This window comes from Rattus norvegicus, chromosome 5, assembly GCF_036323735.1.
Source record: "Rattus norvegicus strain BN/NHsdMcwi chromosome 5, GRCr8, whole genome shotgun sequence".
NCBI classification, from domain to species: domain Eukaryota; kingdom Metazoa; phylum Chordata; class Mammalia; order Rodentia; family Muridae; genus Rattus; species Rattus norvegicus.
The window spans coordinates 64091165-64110903 of record NC_086023.1 but is presented as its reverse complement, the minus strand read 5'-3'; the positions used below and the strand labels follow the sequence as shown (position 1 = coordinate 64110903).

Below are 19739 nucleotides of genomic sequence, written 5' to 3'. Positions count from 1 at the left end.
ATGGTGCCTTGCTCTGCCTAGTGTCTGCCCTGCTTGCTCCCAAGCTTGTCTTGCTCTGTTTCCCTTTGGTGGACAATCTCACTATGTAATCACAGCTGACCTCCAGGTCACAGAGATCCTCCTGCCTCTGCCTCCCAAGTCCTGGAATCACATGGGTGTTCATTCCTCCTCACTCAACTACTAGAATTTTACAGTCATGAATAATTGATCTTAATACACAATTATTTAAAACAATGTGCGTGTGTTTATACTTATCACACATAAGAAATTAAGGCAGGAAACACATTCCTTTAATATGTGGGAGTTGCATTGTCTACCTTGTTTAAAGAGACTTCTTAAACACCCAGATTCCTGGCACTCTCATTGGAGTATTAGTAGCCTTTGCAAACCAGCGACTACACCAAGAATCACAGTTAATAAGAACAGGATTTAAAAGAACAAAACCAAAATTGTGTGAGCGCACACATGGGTGTGTGCGAGGGAGGGGGTATATGTGCAGCTGTGGACAGAACTCCTTCAGGTCTTCTTTCACTAAGCAAGCTCCTCACCAACTGAACCATCTCCAGGTCACGTAACTATTTGTTTTGTTTTGTTTCAGATATTTTTTCTCAACTGATGTTTGTTTTCTGCTTTTCTTTTGTTTGAGATAGGGTCTCAGCACGTAGCCCAGGCTGACTTCTCCCACCTTCCTTCCCTTTCTCTCCAGTGCTGGGACTAGAGGCATGCGACACCATACTGCAGATTTAACTAAATAACATTTTTTAAATTAAGAATTGCCTTGGGCCAGAAGTCATCGCCATAGCTGTGATTCTGGGCACCTGAGAGGCAGGAAAGACCATGAGTTCCAGATAGGGCTGGGGATGTGTCTCAGTGACAGGATACTTGCCTGAGAGGTGCAAGGTCCCAAGTTTGAGGCCCAGCACTGCAAGGTCTTGATTTTTGTAATGGGAGGGAAGCCCGGGAAGAGGACAGCACTGGCTGTGTAACCAGCACTTGCTTAGGCGATGGATTTTGATGAAAGGTCGGTGACAGGGACAGATCTGGAACTAATTGCGTTAAAAGTTGCTGTGGGCTAGGGATGTACTCAGCAGTACGCATGAAGTGCCAGGTTCAGCAGCACTGTAACAGTGTGTGGGGCTGCAGCTCTGTAATTCCAGGACTAGGAAGGCAGACACAGGTGGGTCCCAGGAGCTCAAGGTCATCATTGGCTACAGAATGAGTCTAAGGTCAGCCTGGGCAATCTGACACCTTTTAGAATGCAAGCTCAAGAATGTGAAGTTTGCAGACCTCTTGGTCTGAAAGCATCATTCCATCCCATCATCTAGGGATTCAAGTAAAGAGGGTTGAGCCCAAACCAGGCTTCTGAGTATTAGAAGAAAAAAAGCACCCACATGGCAGCGTCACACTGGATAAGGGAGACTACGTCCTCTGAAGCACAGAGCAGGGAGATGGGGTACACAGAGAGGGGCCCACTCACCAACTGTGAACTTTAGGGACTAGATGGGAGGAAAAGATTTGCGTGTTCTTCTTATAGAGTTCATTATTATTACTATAGATTGTGTGTGTGTGCATGTGTTTCTGCGTCTGTGCATATGTGCCTGTGTGTGTCTCTGTGTCTGCCTGTGTGTGTGTCTGAGTGTATCTGTATGTGTACGTGCACCACAGCATAGGTGTAGAGATCAAAGGACAACCTTGAGGATTTGGTTCTCTGCTTCCACTATGTGGGCCCTGGACATTGAGCTTATGTCGTCAGGCCTGTCAGCAAGTGTCTTTGCCCTCTAAACCATCTCCCCTTGTAGTTTCTGACCATCCTTTGACACCCCCCAATTTTTTCCCCTCTCTTCTGTTTAGATCGTCATGCTCAGGAATGATATTTACCGCTGCCGGGCATCAGGCATCTTTCTTCGATTGGAGGGCGGAGGCTTGATCGCTGGCAACAATATTTACCACAATGCAGAGGCTGGCGTGGACATTCGGAAGAAATCCAACCCACTCATCCTGGTACTCTTCTCTGTTCTTTTGCCGTTCAACTCTCTTCCTAGGTGATTAGGGGACAAGCCATACCCTGAAATTTTCATATCAACAGAAAAAAGTGGGACCTGGACAAGGAAATTTCCCAGGGCCTCCTCAGTACTCATGCACGTCTGACTTTGACGCTAGTAAAGAGGTTCTGGCTTCCTATATGACAGGTGAATCTAATGTCATCAGTCGCTCTTTGGGACAGGTATGCATTACCCTCGGGTGGTTTCATAGACAGGAGAGCACATGGAGTTTGGTTTTGTTTTATTCTTATTGGAAGATACAGACAGTTCTCTTGCAATTCAAGCTGCCCTCAAACTTAATACATACCTGAAACTGGCCCAAAGTCTTAATCCTCCTGCCTCTACCCCCCAAGCCCTGTGGATTACAAACCCGGCTTGCAGTTCATGTGTTATCAGCATGAGAATGACATACAGCACTTGAATATGGGGTTGGGGAGGTGGATCAGTTGATAACGTACATGCTTGCCATGCAGGCATAAAGTCTCTAGGTTCAGGCTCCCAGCATCTACATGAAAAAGTAGACATGGGGGCTAAAAAGACAGCTGAGCAGTTAAAGGCGCTTACTGCTCTTCCGGAAGACGAGCGTTCAGTTCCTAGCCACTCATCAGGCAACGTCTGTAACTCTGTTTTCAAGGAATTGGATACACCTGCATGTATATGACGCTCACGGGCACACACACCACACATACACACACACACACACACACACACACACACACACTTATATACACATACATACACACACACCACACACACACACACACACTTACATACACATACCTACATACACACACACCACACATACACACACATACACCTCCACACCCCCACACCTACACACACCACACACCACACCCCCCCACACACACACACACACACCACACACTCACCCACACACACCACACATACACACACACATACACACACACCCCACACACACCACACATACACACACACACCTCCACCCCACACACACCTACACACACCACACACACCACACACGCCACACACACACATACACACACACACTTAAGAAGGGGCATGGATGGTGGCACAGCTGTAATCCTAGTGCAGGAGTTAGGAACAGGAAGATCCCTGGGGTTTACTGGACGCCAGGTCTAGCCCAGTTGGTGAGTTCCACATTACAAAAGAGGCCTCAAGAGATAAGGCACAGAGTAACTGAGGAAGACACTCAATGTCAGCCTTGGTCTTCATGCACTTATGCATATTTATACATGTGCACACACACAAACACATGCATACCACATACACAAACACATTATACCACATACACAAAACCCTTGCGTTTGTGCCTAGTGTACGAGATACAGGCTCCATGGTTGACTTTTCCTGAGATTACCAGAAATTGGGGAGTAGTGAGTTTGGAAAATGGTGGCTGTCCTTGTGTAGTGAGCGTTTTTGTTCCAGTGCTTCTAAAGCTCCTATAGGTATAGCCGTCCACGAAGCAGGACAATGTTCCTAGTGAAGAGGTGGGGCACAGAGGGCACCAGCAAGGGCTGGGCTTGAGGTTCCGGCTCAGCCCTGATGTTCTTAGATCTTTGTGTCTAGCTGGCCATGAACACCTTGGGTAGAGAGTTCTTAACTCTATTTAAAGACACACCTGGCCAGGGACTCCTGCCCATGCCTCCCTTCCCCTTGCTGGGCCTCTGCTGTGCATCTGGTGGGCGATAGATACACTGCCTTAGCAGGAAGCTCCTGACACAGTTGCCGACACTGTTGCCAGAGAGACGTGGGGAGTGTGCTGGCAGTGGGTAGGCCATTCCTGCAGGCAGAGCAGGGAGAGGATGGGGCCCACTTCAGTCCTGGCGTAGTGAAATGTGGAGGGATATGTGTCATGCCTATCTACGTCTCTACACTTTTCAGCCTCTTCAGGGGTGTCTCCTGAGCTAGCAGCCCCTTCAGAGATCTCAAAAGACAGTAAGAGTGAGGGAACCCATAGCACTGTACCCTGCTGTCTGGTTACCTCTCGGTGTCCAGACTCAAATCAAGTACAGCCAGGGCACATGGGTAGAGAAGGGCTTGGTGTGCAGGCCTGGAGTGAGCGAGATGTGTGATGTTTCTGTGACGACGCAGGAAGCTTAGGAGTTTATTCAAGAGGCTGTGTCTGTACATATTCACAGAGAAAGCACTTTAGGGATGGACATGCTCTTGGGCATGCTCAGTTAAAGATGCATTTGGTTTAAGGTCATTAATTTAAGACAAAAAGATGGCAAGTGCACTTTTGTACACACTTAATTAGTTCAAGGTCATGGACCACAGGTTCAAAAGGTCACAGTGATGGACAGGAGCTCCTGGGCATGCTCTGATTCTGTCATAGCTGCAGTCGATAAAGGGAAGAATACTTGAAGGTGCGTTAATACAGAAATTTCCCTGCCTCGATTAACAGTTAATAACAAGATAGGCTTGAAGTCTGTGTGAAGTCATTGTTTTGTTGGTTTCTTTTGTTGGTTTGAGTTTGAGCTCTGTTGTCGTTGTTGTTGTCGTTGCTGTTGTTGTTGTTGTGGTTGTTGTTGTCGTTGTTGTTGTCGTTGCTGTTGCTGTTGTTGTTGTTGTTGTCGTTGCTGTTGCTGTTGTTGTTGTTGTCGTTGCTGTTGCTGTTGTTGTTGTTGCTGTTGCTGTTGTCGTTGTTGTTGTTGTCGTTGCTGTTGTTGTTGTTGCTGTTGTTGTTGTTGTCGTTGTTGCTGTTGTTGTTGTCGTTGTTGTTGTTGTTGTCGTTGTTGTTGTTGCTGTTGCTGTTGTTGTTGTCGTTGTTGTTGCTGTTGTTGTTGTCGTTGCTGTTGTTGTTGTTGTTGCTGTTGTTGTTGTCGTTGTTGTTGTTGTTGTTGTTGTTGTGGTTGTTGTTGTTGTGGTTGTTGTTGTTGTTGTTGTTGTTGTTGCTGCTGCTGCTGTTGTCGTTGTTGTTGTTGTGTTTCTTGTTATAAAGCTCCAGCTGTCCTTCAACTTTTGATTCTCTGCCTTAGTGCTGAGATTACTGCCATGCCCAAGCGGGCAACCTGGCATTGTTCGTAATCTCAGCACTGGGGGGCGGGGGAGGGGGATCAGGCAGATTCCTGGGGCTTACTGGACAGCCAGCTTAGCCTGCTTGTATAGTTTTAGTCCAGTGAGAGACCCTGTTTCAAAAAACAAGGGTGGGTGCTCCTGAGGAGAGACATCTCTAGCCTCTGCACTCAACATGAGCACACACACACACACACACACACACACACACACACACACGCACGCACACACAAATAATTAAAATGAGAAAATTTTAGCAAGATTTTAGCTCTGTCACAGACATTATTTACAGGCATGTGCCTGTCCCCATCTGTACAGAGGTGACAGGAGTGAGTGTCCTAAGCATCCTGCCCACATAAACCTCCTTTGATCTTTCCCAGTGAAGCAGGAAGCCCCCCAATACCTGTAGCCTTTCACAGGCTGCCCTTGAAAGAGGACCAGAAGCCAAGTGGTTCTTACCCTTGTGCCCACACAAGGCCCTTACCCTGTCATTGGCCCACATTATCTTCTGCTGCATTTGCTCCCTTCCCTGAGGGGTGGCCACATAGTGTGACTTGGTGTGGCTTGGTTAGATAGCTTTATACTGGGAGGTGGGGGGCTCCAGAGACTCAGATACTTTCCATAACTTCCTGCTTTGGGAAAAAGGCACAAAACCCCCCAACATCAAAGGCCCCATAGCCATGTCCCAAGGCTGTGGGAGGACCCGTTCATCTTCGTATCCTGCCTACTGTTTGCACGCACACAGCTATGTAAGGACGGCAGCTGCATAGCTTAGTCCCTCTGCTGTGCGCGAGGGAACGTCTCGTGGTGTTTTATCGTGGCCGTGTCTGTCTTGGTACAGCTGTGAGGCAGGATTCGCTCACTCCACTCCCCATGTTTGCTGTGTCCCACCTCTCCCTTTTACTTGCAGTGTAACCAGATCCACCACGGTCTTCGATCTGGCATTGTTGTCCTTGGCAATGGGAAAGGTGTCATCAGGAACAACCAAATCTTTTCTAATAAGGAGGCTGGCATTTATATCCTGTACCACGGAAATCCGATTGTGAGGTAGGCACTGCCCTGCCCAGACTGTCTGGCACTTCCACGGCCCCTCACGCCCCTTCTCTGTGCCTGTCTTCCATTTGAAAGCCGTTGTTTACAGCTGTGTTGCTCCCAGCAAAGGAAAGAGTCTCCATCTGTAATCCCACCCCAAGAACACTTCTGCCCGCACTCCTGTCCTCTCTTCCAGTTAGCCGTGTGCAGGCACCTGATTGTCAGACACTGCTGTGCATGTCTAACAGACACAGCAAAGGCCAACAAGTGCCTGCTGCCCCTCTAGTCTAGCGTGAGTAAAGGCACTTGCTACCAAGCCTGACAAACGGAATTTGTTCCCAGGACTCACATGGTGGGAGGAGAGAACCAACTCTTGCAGGTTCTCCGACCTTTAAAAGTGCGTTGTGCATGTGCCAGAGCAGCAAAGAGCCAGGGGTCCCCGGCAGGAGTGTTCAGCCATCTCTCCTGCCCCAAACTAGCGCTTTAAAGCTGAGGCTGCCTCAGGAAAGCATTGCCCTGTGTGCACTGTGGCACGACACTCTATACCCACAGTTTGCCTGCCGTTTCTGCCATGCAGCGTAAGAGTGGAAAGAAATGGCAGAAAGCCTCGGGCCAAGGAGGGTGGTCTCTGAGATTCAGGGCAGCAGCTTCGGTTATGGCAGTGTTTTAGGGAAGCAGCTGGCGTCAGTGTGCAGCAGACACTCTGAGGAGCTTTGCCCTGCACTTTCCCTTAGGAGTTTTCTTAAGTGTTGGTGTGTAGTGCTTGCCTACCCCTGCGGCAATTGGAGGTCATATCATTGATCCCCATGATTTATCTAGTCTGCTACTTTTAGGCAGGTAACATCCCATTGCTAAGGATGCTTTCGTAAGCGTAATGTGTAGTCATAGTACATCCTGTGTGTTCTAGGAAACCATTAAAGAGCTTTGACTGGAGACTCACAAGTCTGTGTTGCTGTCTTTTAAAAACACAGCCATCCTGAGAGGATTGGCGGTGCTTTTATTCCTCTGTGTTTCTTTGGTTTAGGAGGTGGGGGCAGGAGAGTGACACAGAAAGAATCTGAGGCCTCAGACTGAGGCACTGCAGCACCGAGAGTGGTAGAGCTCTGATTATTCTCAAAAAGCTCGGTACAGCATCCTAGAAATTCTTCATGCTGCCACGGCTTACCCCGTGACACGTGTGCCATGGCGACATTTATGTAAATGTCTATGTGTTGAGTGACACAGTACAGAAAAGCCATAGAGAAGTGGATAGTGTTGTAATTATGTTCCAGAGTTCTGCATCCTAGGGACAGCCAAGGATTTCTAAATGCCTAGATTATGGGATTTCAGGAGGTAGCTGTTCCCTGTGAACTTGGGCTTACTAAGCTTACCAAGGAAGGCAGTAGAGAACATGATGGTCTGTGGATAAAAGCACTCACTTTGTAAGCCTGACAACCTGAGCTTGATTCTTGGAACCCATGGTTGAAGGGCAGAACCAGCTTCCAAAAGTTGTGCTCTGACTTCCACATGCATGCTTTAGTGCATGTGCGTGCGTGCGTGTACACACACACACACACACACACACACACACACACACACACTCACGAGTGCGTGCGTGCGTGCGTGCGTGCACCATTTTGAAATGTTTTCAAGGGAGACACCTGAACCATGACATAGGTGCCTTGGTCTCATGTCTTTCCCTGTCTCTTCTGTCTTAGCGGAAACCACATCTTCAAGGGGCGTGCAGCTGGCATAGCAGTGAACGAGAATGGCAAAGGCCTCATCACAGGTATATGATGGGGACCACTGGAGCCATAGCCAGCCAGGGCAGGTGGCAGCCAAGCCAAGCCTGCCATCACTCCACCACCTTCAGGCCCTTATGCCACCCCTTTACCTACCCCAGACCTCCTTCAGTGATTAGCAGGTAGGCATTCAGGGTGCCAGTTCTATAGGTGGGCCATGCTTTTCATAGGAAGACCCAGTATAGCACGGTGGAGGGGCACCATCTCTGCCAGCCTCTGGCTCACCAGATCGCACTTCCAACTGCACCAATTAAACAAGTGTCTGAGTTTCTCCATACTTTTGTGTGGGCCTCTGCCAGCTCTGTGAATCTGTCCGCCCAATTCTTGTGTATCTTTTATCCTTACACCACTTCCTGAGGGAAGCCTGCCCTAACTCCCCTTGAACACAGATAGTGTACACTGTGCACAGGACTCCTCCTCTGCTGAACATCTGACAGTTTCTTAGCGCTTTCTTTCGTCTGCCTCCTCTGGTACCTCCTCAGGCAAGGATCACACCTGCCTGGCATGCCACTGGAGCCTGGGATCGTGATTGCAGAGTCATCATTTACCAAGTATTCATAGCTCAGCCATAGCCCACGTGCTCAGCCTGTATGTGGCCCTAGGTTAGATCCTAGTGTTGAGAAGAAGAAAAACCAAACAGAACACTTATTGAGCACCAACCATGTGTAGCCCTTGTTTCAGGAACTGGTCCTGTAGCAATAAAGGAAACAGACACCAGCTCTGCTTCCAGGAACTGACAGTTTAGAAGGGAAAGCACGTAAATAGGTAAAAGCATGTGTAGACGAAAACTGCCCAGCTCAGAGTGACGGCCATTTGCACAAGGTGAGCTCTTGAGATCCTATGACCGTGATAGACTTCTCCTCAGGGATGACGCATAATCCCGAACCTGAGGTGGAAGGAGTCCATGAGTCAGCTCTGTGTGCAAGGGAACAGACCTGTGAGAACAGACCTTCATACCTGAGCAGGATTGAGTAGGGCGGACTGTGCCTGCAAGGGGGGAAACATATGAGATAGGGTTGCAGAGGCAGGATGGGCCCATTGCACAGGGTCTGGTAAGTACCCCAGCCCCTGGAACCAGGTCTGCCTTGCCACTCACTGGGCCGAGGCAGCAGTGCCTAGGACCACCCTTTTGACGTGAGACTTGAACACCAGGAACTAGGGGAGGAGGTAGCTCCCAGGCATGGGACAGGGCAATGAGGTCAGAGGGCAGGCCTGAGGCTGAGGGCAAGCGTATGGGAGGGAGTTCTTCCTCGCAGGTCTCAAGGCTGCTGGATACAATGGGAGTGGAGACACAGGAGTGTACCAGACACAGGCTTTGTCCTTGGGGAAACAGATGAGTGCCCTAACAAGCCAGTGGGTGAGCTTCAGGGTGCTGGCTGCCGGCAGCATGGGTGTGGGTGTCCTAGTCTGGGTGAGGGTTGGGACTGCTTTCTCTTAGCTCTTCTAGTCATCATGGCTGACTGGAGGTGGCTCTTGGGTGCTGACCTCTTCACATCTCCCCATAGAAAACGTCATCCGCGAGAACCAGTGGGGAGGTGTAGACATCCGCCGAGGCGGCGTCCCGATCCTCAGGAGCAACCTCATCTGCTTTGGCTACTCAGATGGCGTGGTGGTGGGGGATGAAGGCAGAGGACTGATAGAAGGGAATACCATCTATGGTGAGAAGCATGCCCCTCGGGTCATGATCTGCGACCCAGCCCACCTGGGAGGCAGAAAGCCCAGGTCTCGGCCCTAACTAGTGGGATCTGACAAGGTGCTCATCTCCTCTAGGCCTCAGAGACCTCGTGTGTAGGACAGGCCTGGTCTCTGGCCTCTTAGCAAGAGGGCCTCTCTTCACCTCCTGACCCACTTTGAGCCCAGAGGTCAGCAAGCAGTGCTCTAGCTCCATGGAAGAGAGTAAAAGGCAAGGGGTTGTCTGCTACAAGTGTCCCCACCTCATGGCCATCCTAACTCCTCCCATCCCTTCTCTTTCAATACAAACAGTGGAAGATTTAATGGAAAACATGAAAATTACAGAAAGTACTGATCTTGCCATGAGACTTTAGACAAAGCCTCACCCTTTCTGGGCTGTATCTGATAATATCTGGAGCCTGCATTACTCAAGCCTACGTCTGCTCACTGCCACCTTTAACCTTCAAGACTGCCTTGTAAAGTAGTTACTAACCCGCCTTCATGAGGACATGAGGCACTCACCCAGGGTCACGACTAGGACGTGGTAGGGCTGGGGTTCACACTGAGCCTGCTCCCTCACAGAGAGGCACTGGTGCCCCCTTTGCACTGCCCAGTGGGGCTCTGCAGGCCTCAGAGCACTGAGAATGATCTAGCTTGTGAGGTGACTTGTCTCAATAGTTTTTACATCTTGGGGGTAACACTGGGTGCTGCTTCACCTATTCGGGGGGTCAGTGACAGGCTCTTTTTCACCGTCCCAGCTAACAAAGGATGTGGCGTGTGGATGATGTCCTCCAGCCTGCCCCATGTCTCCAGCAACCATGTGAGCTACAACGGCCTGTATGGGGTGGCAGTGTTCAGCCAGAAAGACGGTGAGTTCCCTGGGGGCCACGGGGCTCAGGAGAACTTCAGTGAGGACGGGGACGCCATCCTCTGGGAGACGGAGCTGGAGAAGGAGGATGACCCACTGCGCCGGCCCGTCACCGTAGCTCTCGTGGAGTCCAACAGTATTAATCACAATGGAGGTGAGTGTGCCCACCCTCGCTGGCACCCTTCATGGCTCCCACCACCCCGGGGCTCTCTGTCCCAGCCTGTCCCAGCCACATTCCATGTTTTGTCCTTACTGACTAACTAAGCCCAGAACTTGTCCCATATCTTCTTACCTCTGCCCCACTGACGTCACTAATGTATTTCTTTTGCTGGGAATCTCTTCCTATCTATCTGTCCCACACCAAGGAGTCTTTCTAAGTTACTACAAGCATAGCCCCTCGTCCTTTCCTCCTTGGATTTGTGCCCTGAGTCAGACCCAGGTACATGGGGCTGTTAAAGGTCTTAGTTGGCTTTCCTTTCTGAATAGTTTTTAGATTTATTTATTTTGTGTGTACGAGTGTCTTACTACATGTATGTCTGTGCATCACGTTCATGCCTGATGCCGGTGGATATCAGAAGAGGGCATTGGATCCCTGTGGAACTGCAGTCACAGATGTTTGTGAGCCGACATGTGGGTGCTTCTAACCACTGAGCCACCTCTCCAGCCCCATCCATGACGTGTTTTATGGGACACAACTCTCAAGTTCTATTGGAGTAAAGGAATAGATTCACGGGCCCTGGGAGGCGCTGTCCTCCAGAGTGATGTTGAGTAGTGAGCGCAGTAATAGCAAGCAGCCCCCGGGGGATGCGTTCTGCCAGCACACTCAGGTGGAGGACTTCTCTGTGAGGCCTGGTAGCACAGGCTAAAGCATGAAAGGTGACTCACCCAAGTCAGGGCAGACAGCGTGGGCGCCAGCTACCAAGAGGCGGGCTCCACCTGCTCCTGAAGCAGCCTAGGGCCTGTCTTCCACACTGCCTGCTCCCAGAGATGTTTCAGTCTTTTTTACTTTTACTGCAACTCTCTTGCCACTGAATAGGTTGGGGCTGTGGGAGACCTGAGGCGGGAGCTTCGGTCACAGGACTAAGACTAAGCCTTACAGCTCTGTCCCTGGCCACATCAGGAGGGATTTGGTGCTTCCTCCCTACTGTCCGGGAGTGCACACTTGTGGTGAGGCTGTTCCTCCCAGCTGGCATCGTCAGGGTTGACCTGTGCCCCTCCCATTCCCACACTGTAGCATCAGGAATCTTTGTCCAGAGCAGCGAGGCACTTCAGGTCACCGCCAATGTGATCCATGCCAATGGGGACAGAGGCGTCACCATTGTTCAGAGCAGCCAGCTCACACGAGTGGCTAACAACAGCATCTCCTGCAATCGCCAGAGTGGGGTCAAGGTGGAATTTCAATGCAAGGTGGAGCTCCGGGGCAATGGTATCTATGACAACAGAGGCCATGGCATCATTACTAAGGGCGATGGTACCGCTGTTGTGGAAAATGACATCATCGGCAACCGCGGCAGTGGACTGCAGTTGCTGCCCAGGTCTGACACTAAGGTAAGTGTATAAAGTGTGTGATGTCGGTGGGCTCAGGCCTGGCTTGCACACACTGCTGAGAGACAGCCATCAGCACTCAGAGCTACGAGGGGAGTCAGAGCTCTACACGGCATGGCCATGCTGCACGGAGGGGGAATGTGTAAACTGGGTCCCAAAGGATGAACACTGTACCTCAGCAGGAGGCCAAGAGAGACAGTGTCACCAGTGTCATGTAGACTCACGGTGCTGGGAGCCTTTGCTGTCTTCTTGGTCTCTAGCCTGGTCCTGGCTATTCCAGCCCTCACTGGCAGAGTAAGCTTGCACTGGGCCATCGTGCAGTAGATACTTAAGAGAGAGTATCAGGGCACCCACTGTGGTCAGGAGGGGATTCCTCCTCAGCCGTTCGTACATCCGGCTAACCGTCACGGTTTGCTAGGAAGATTCCCTGAGACCCCTGTGCTATGTGAGGTGCTCTCTTTTGGACCTTTGGGGCACGACCACCACCCTGCCCGGCCTCCTGAGTACCTGTCAGTGCCTCCTGTTTCCTCGCCAGTTCTGGCACATGACCATAGCTCTGAGCACCTCTTAGGCAAAGCAGTACACGGTGCTGGGCTTCACTAGCATCAGACAGACACAGCCACTGCCCCGTGGACTGTCAGAGGGTCTCAGCTCCAAGCTTCACAAATCAGCCACGTACGGAAGGAGTAAAAACCTGGACTCTTCTGAGTCCTCAGGAACAGGAGCAAGAGGGGCACATTGTGGGCTCAGTTGGGCTGCAAGGAAGTATGGCTCTGGCACAGCATCCCTTTCTGGTAGACCTTTCATACTGCTTCCAGGAAGATGTGTCCCCAGCTCGGCACCTGCCGACCTCCTGCAGCCTGCCCGTCAGCTCTAGGACACCTGTGGGTCCTCAGGGTGCCCTCTGCGCCCCACCCAGAGCTCCTCTTGCTCTGTGATGACTTCTCCAACATGCTCAGACTTAATGGTTTTATAACAGTCACCCGCTTGCCTGATTTGCACCAGTCTGTGGGTCTCTGAGATATGACAAACCCTGGCTGCTTCTCCTAGGTACTAAAGAACCGGATCCACTCCTTCCGGGCCTATGGCATTGCAGTGCGGGGCCGTGTTAAGGCCCTGGTACAGGAGAACATCATCTTCCAGGGCAAGACCAACAAGACCATCTTCCAGCAGATCACAAACAACCGAGAGTGCATCATGCAAAACAACAAGTTCCTTGTCTTCAAGAAGAAGTAAGTGGGCTACGGAGACGGGCCCTGGGTAATGCACTTACTGTGAGCACGAGGACCTGAGTCTATGTCCCAGCACCGACATAGATGCTGGTTATATTGTCCGTTGAGTCTGGTCTTTGATTTAGCCAAGTGCAGCTGTAGTCAGCCCGGTGCATTGCTTGTAAGCGGCTCGCTCTTTCTGTTCTGTCTTTAGGTCAGCATACAGAGCAGTGGGTTTATCGTGGCATTTTCACACATGTGTGATTAGTACAGTGTTCTTCCCTCTGCCCATCCTTACTCTTCAGCATGGTGCTTGCTGGCCTTCCTCTGCCTCCCAAAGTAGGCCCCTTTCCTTTTCTTCTTTTTTCCTGGATAATTTATTTAATCATTTTAGTCCTCTAGATAAGGAATACAAAGGCATGTGGCTGATGCCTTTAACCCCAGCACTTAGAGGCTAATTCAGGAGGATCACCCAGTTTGAGGTCAGCCTGAGATAGAATTGGGGAAAGAAAGAAGTAAGAAGATATATTTTGATACTGTGACTAATGCTGTCCAGTTCTTAAGGCTTGAAGAACATCCAAAGGTTGGCAGTGTTACTAATTCTCTTCTATTACCATTTGTGAATGGCCTCTAAGAAACAGTAATTATTTTAACCATGTAAATGTTTGGGAATATGTTGACCCTGAACATTTTAATGAAACTCCAAGTCCATCATTCATCAGTAAGTTTTACTGGAATATAGCTGTGTTCATTTGCTGATACACAAGCGCAACACATTTGTAAAAACAGGACAATATAAGCCTAACATGTTTGCTATCTTGGCCCTTATAGGAATTTCCTAGACTTAAACAGCAATGTTGTAAACTTTCTGGAATTCTCTGAGCTATTCCCAAGATGGCTACTGTCTGGAAAATGGCTCTTACTCTAACTAACAAGTATCTAGCTCTAAGTAGTGCACAGCTCTCAGGAGACACCTCTAAAAATTATAGCCTGAGGTGGAGCTCAGTGGCCAGAGCAGGAGTCCGTTGCTGCCCTAGCCCCCAAAGCGAAATGAACTTTACAAGCATTCTCTAGCATTCCTTCATGGCTCTCAGTAATTCTCTAAAAACAGTTTTAACTCTTCCTTTCCATCTGAGCTAAACTATTTTAATTAGGACTCCATGTGAAAGGGACTTTGTATATTACTCAACACAACACGCTCCTGTCAGAAACCTGAGTCCTCATGGAGCAGTTTTCTCCTGGAGATCTGAAAACCACACATGCACATTCTGTGCACACTGCTTCCTCCAGGGGTGTGACGAGCGCTCTTCTGGAAGGCATCCTGGGCTGGCATCTCCAGATATTGGCAGCTGGCTACTCTGTAATGCCCGGAGTTCCACAGGACACAGCAGCCCAGGCAGAGGCCATCGAGGAAAGGCCCAATTCCTTTCACCTGTATTCTCTCTCTCCCTCCCTATCCCCCTAGGTGGTTTCTTTCCTTGTTGATGTGTAAAGTGCCTAACAAAAGCAGTTCAGAGGAGGAAAGGTTTATTTCACCTCACAGTTTGAGCATGAACACACCACAGTAGGGAAGGCATGGTGGTGAGGTCGGCTCTAGCTGTGGCAGTAGGAGCGGGAGACAGCTGGTCACATCATGTCTGCCGTCAGGAAGCAAATGGATAGATGCTGGGGTTGTGCTTGCTTTCTCCCTCAGCCCTTAGGATGATGCCGCCCAGTGAAGCTGTCTTTCACACTCTCAGACTGCTCTGGTAACACCCTCACCAGTACTCAGAGATAGGTCAGTTCCACAGGTGAAGGCTGTTCTTGGCTGTCAACTATATCTTGAATTGACTGAAATGGAAATGGCCAGGTACAGCTGTGAGGTTCTCTCAGGAATTAAGTCTTTTGAGGAGGGAGGACACACTGTTAATGTGGACCACACCTTCTGCTGGCAGCCTATATAGGACAAGGCAGAAGGAAGCATTTGCTCTCTGCCTGTTTGCTGTCGCTCTCCTGGCAAGTCCCTTCCTTCACTGGCCTGAGAGCCCACCCACTCTGGGATATGGCATGTACTGAAGACCCGGGACATCCGGACTCATGGACTGACCTACCAGTGGCTTCTACAATTTCTGTTAGTAAACAGCCATTGCTGGGCTAGCCGAACCACTCTATAAGCTAGTTTAATAAATCCTCTTATATAGAGAGATGCCTCAGAGGAAATGAATATGTATTCATTCTGCTAAGTTCTGTGCTTCTAGAGAACCCAAGTACATTAAGTTATTCTAGTCAAGCTGACAGTGAAGAAAGACTATCATAGTGTCTTTTCCACTCTCATAACACTATCCCCCATACACACGGACGCGCTTTTCGTCTGGATCTGGATTCTGTACAGGAATTGTGGGGATTGGCTGCGTCTGCACTGAATCCCATTCTTACACTCATTGTGATTCTCTGCAGGTCCATCCATTGTCTACATTTCTGTTAGTGGATGTGGAGGCTGTTTATTTCCTAGCTGTTGTGCTCCGTGGGGCAGGGAGCATGGCTGTGCGAATGTCCCTGTGGGTGGCCAGGAGTGCAGTGGTGGTTCTGGTTTTAGCTGTTTTATGTACATGTGTGAGTGCTTCATGGACACCTGTACAGCATGTGTGTGCCTAGGGCCTGCAGAGGTCAGAAGAGATAGTTGGAGTCCCTGGAAGTTGGTCACTCTTTCTTTTTGTTGTTTTTGTCTGTTTTATCCAGATAAGGTTTTTCTGTGTAGCCCTAGCTATCTCAGAAGTCTGTAGACAAGGCTAGGCAGAACACTGGATTAAAGCATGTGCCAACACACACACACACACACACACACACACACACACACACACACACAAATGCACATGCACATGTGCACAGATGTAGCAGCTCGTTTGGCTGCTCATCACCTCAGCTTGCTTTTAGGTAGTTTCTAGTCTAGGATGGTGATAGATGAGGCTTCTACACCATTCCCGCTCACAGAGCCGCTATGGGCAGTGGTGGGACAGAAGCCACTGAATCATATCCAAATCCGGAAAGAAGGGGAAGTTGAGGGCCAAAGAGGAAATGTGACTTCCTTAGTTTCTCATCAGTCACTGATAAACCCACACCTAGATCTGCACTCTGAGATCCAGAGAACTGGAACCAAAGGTGAGACAGCCACTCACCAAGTGCTCGAGGTCTCAGGTTCACCGGCTTTCCTTCTGCATCCACAGGTCTGACACCTGGCGCCTGGTGAACCCACCAGCACGGCCCCACCTGGAAAACTCACTCCGGGGCTCCTCTGCAGCCCACAGTGGGCACAAGGTGGCAGCCATGGCAACCAGGATCACAGCCCGTGTGGAAGGTGGCTATCACAGCAACCGTAGCATCTTCTGTACCATCCTGTAAGCGAGAAGGCCTGCCTCGGGCCCAGGCCCCGGACGGTGCAGAGAGCTGCAGGCTGACTCCTGAGGTGGAAGTTAAGCCTGGGAAGTCTCCCAGACCCACCCCCATCTTACAAACCACCACTCCTGAAGTGGGCCCTCGGCCTCCTGGGGCCTAAGAACGAGGAGTTACCTCTAGAACCCTTAGCTCCAAAACCTTGGCAGGAAGGATCTTGGGACATTTCCCCAGGTGCAGTTGGAGTGTCTCCAGTCACTCCAGTGGCACTCAGAGGTTATGAAGAGCTGCGGAGACTTAAACAGTACACGCAGCTTTTAGGTCAGTTGTTCCAAGCTACAGAAGACCTCTCACTTTACACAGACCAAGCTGACTCTTCTCAGGGAAGAGAACGCTTACTTCTGACCAGGAAGTAGCTGTGGTGAGGTGGACACAGCTACCCCTTTCCTGAACCTTGACTCTCTGGGTCCCTCTTGGGCCTATGCCAGCCTCCCAGCCGCCCCTGGGAGCTGCAGTGTTTATTAAACAGCTCTCCTAGACTAGCAGCGCATGGTCCTGTGAGCAAGGAAGGGCTTGGGACAGGAGTTCTTCCTGAAAGCTGCCTAGGAATGACAGGGGACATGTTACAAATAAGAGGGCAGGGGCTGCCTTCAGTGTGTGGGCAGGGGCTGGGCTGGGCCCCCTAGGATGAACAAAGTTACTGTCCTCAAGGGGTACCCCAAGTTCAGAGCGTTAGCTTAGCACCTGTCACAGGATTCTGACTGTGTGCACACATACATTCCAGCTCCCCTAGAGTCCAGCCTGTCTAGACAGACCCCTGCCTCACCCCGACGTGTCCATGTCCTCATGGGTGACCAGCTGCCTTGACCAGCCCTTCCGTATTCCCCACTCTGTGCCTTGGCTTGAGCTTGTTTTTCCCCCTGGCATGGCCCTCCCCAGCTAACTCCATCTGCAGATCCCACCCTTTACTCGAGGGTGACTTTAGCTCGACACTGCCGTCTCCATGTGACTCTCCCCTTGCTCAGGTGATCGTGTCGCCCAGCACCCTCAGCCTTGCCTGCCCTCCTGCTCCTCAGGACACTGAGCACTTTCTGCCTTGCTTTGGAACTCTGGGTCCATACCCGTCCTGCCCGTCCGCCTGTGAACTCTCTAAAGGCAGAGCCACCTGTCTGTCCTTTTGTCCCAGCCCAGAGCCAGAGTTGAGTTAGTGGCTGAAGTGATGAGAGGTCCAGCTCCCAAAGGGCTTCACCAGACGGCACTGACGGTGGCGAGCTTTGCGAGCCAGGCTGAGGAAGGGATCTGCATGCAGGGCCAGCTCTGCCTGACGACCCCTTTCCCACGTGGCCTCCACTGCAGGGCCCTCACCAGCCTTTGGGGTCACTGTCCCACACTGGGCCCTGTCCCATGCTGGTTCTGTGGAGCCCTAGGTGCTGCTGTGTGGGTGGGTGGGAGGGGGAGCTCTGACTTCTCCCTAAGCACTCTGGGAAGAACACTGGCCTTTCCCATGTGTAGCACTGTCCACTGCACTTGTCTGGTGGCCCCAATGTGAGTCGCTGTATAAAAATGCTGCCTTTGTTATTTTGTAAGAAATGACTTTTCTGTGAACCAAGTACTCACGAAATCTCAGTAACCAAAATAAAGTTCTATATTTTAAAGGAGGTGCCTCCAGGGCCTCAGCTTGGTCCACACGTTTGCTGGAGTTCAGTGACCAGTAGGGACCACCGCCTATTGCAGAGCCCAAGACTCATCAGCTTTCTCCTACCGTGGCTCTGAACTCAAAGCTGGAGGGCGCCATCTCAGTCTCCATAGCATTCAAAAGCTGTAACTCTAGTCCTGCCCAGGGGCCTCTCTGAAGACAAAGTGACAGTACCTTCCTAGGGCTCATCAGCTACATGAGCGTCCTGGACTTGGGCCACTCGCTCAGTATCTTAGTGTTGCTCCACCCACCCCGGGCTCAGTACTAGGTTAGCGTTTAGGTCTCCACATTTGTTTTGTACGTGTTCATGTCGAGGTCAGAGGACAACCTCTGGGGAAGTTGGCTCTCTCCCATGTGGGTTCCCGGGACTGAACTCAGGTTGCCAGACTTGGTAGCTGGGTCCTTTGCGGAACACTGAGCCATCTCCTGGCCCTAGTATTCAATATTGTTGTCGATATTCTAATGTTTTCCATAGAAAATAGTTTGGTTTAACTCTCAGCAGTCCACCCCTAAGCTAAACTTGCCTTGTAAACTCCTTCTGGACGGGGGCGTTCACGGAAAGTTCCCTCTGGCTGACGCCTCTTGTGCGCTGCTGGTTGCATTTCAAGCGACCATGTTTAGCTGAAACCAGCCTTGAACTCATCTCTCCTTCTACTACCAAACGCTGGGATCCCAGGCACGTACCACCACCCGGCTCAGAGCGCAGCCTGTCTGTCGCCATCAGCTGTTTTATGACTCTCTTCATCCAGTGTGGCACTGTTTCCTAGAGAACTGATTTCCTGTGTGGTGTGGCCTGCGTGTGGGGAGGCCGGAGTACCAGGTGTCTCCTATTACTCTCTGCCATCTTCCTTTGAGGCAAGGTTTCTCCTGGAACCTAGAGCTGGGCTGGCAGCCAGGAAGCCTGGATGGTTTTCCTGCCTCTGCGTCCCAGTGTCGGGAATGTGGGTGCTGGTGTCTGTGGGACCTTTAACCTTTAGCTCTCTCCAACCCCCAAAGAACAGTCTTCATTGCTGAGCTCTGCTGATGTGGGTGTGCTCACGACTCTGCTCACTAGTGGAGAAGGGACTGCTTACAGGAGTCGGAGCTCCCCTTTCACCTTGTGGACCCATGACAGGCTTCTTGTCAACTTCTGCCCTAAACTCCCTTATGGACCCATGGCCACAGGATCATTGGCATTGTTAAAAGCCTCGAGCCTCTATCTGCAGCTCCCCTTCCAGACCCCAGAAACTTTATTACCAGCCGTGAGTCTGTTGAGGCCTGAATCCAAAACCAGGCAAGGCGCCAAGCTGACGGTTCATGCTTCCCACATGGACTCACCCTAGTCCCCACTCCCTTGCCTCTCCACATGGTCTAACCCAGGAGGAAAAGCTGTGGCTATCGCTTCCCGGCTTGGCTATGCCATACCATAGCAGGCTCTTCAGTTAGATCCCACTGCCAGCCCTAACAGAGCTGCAGTCTCCTCCTCTCCCTACTCGGTCTTCCAGGTCCTCTGTTTGTTATTTTGAG

At 50.7% G+C, this 19739-nt stretch overlaps 1 protein-coding gene across 2 annotated transcripts in view; it reads left to right on the top strand.

The window, feature by feature from the left end:
* Fbxo10 (F-box protein 10) overlaps positions 1-18195 on the top strand; it is a 46346-nt gene extending 28151 nt beyond the window's left edge. For both annotated transcript variants that reach the window (XM_006238142.5, NM_001427214.1), the window contains exons 4-11: positions 1852-2001; positions 5971-6107; positions 7790-7860; positions 9379-9531; positions 10303-10566; positions 11647-11960; positions 13008-13189; positions 16372-18195. In XM_006238142.5, the coding sequence (XP_006238204.1) occupies positions 1852-2001; positions 5971-6107; positions 7790-7860; positions 9379-9531; positions 10303-10566; positions 11647-11960; positions 13008-13189; positions 16372-16546 (1446 nt within the window). In that variant the 3' untranslated portion in view covers positions 16547-18195. The remainder of the gene's footprint in view (positions 1-1851; positions 2002-5970; positions 6108-7789; positions 7861-9378; positions 9532-10302; positions 10567-11646; positions 11961-13007; positions 13190-16371) is intronic.
* Positions 18196-19739: the final 1544 nt, after the last annotated feature.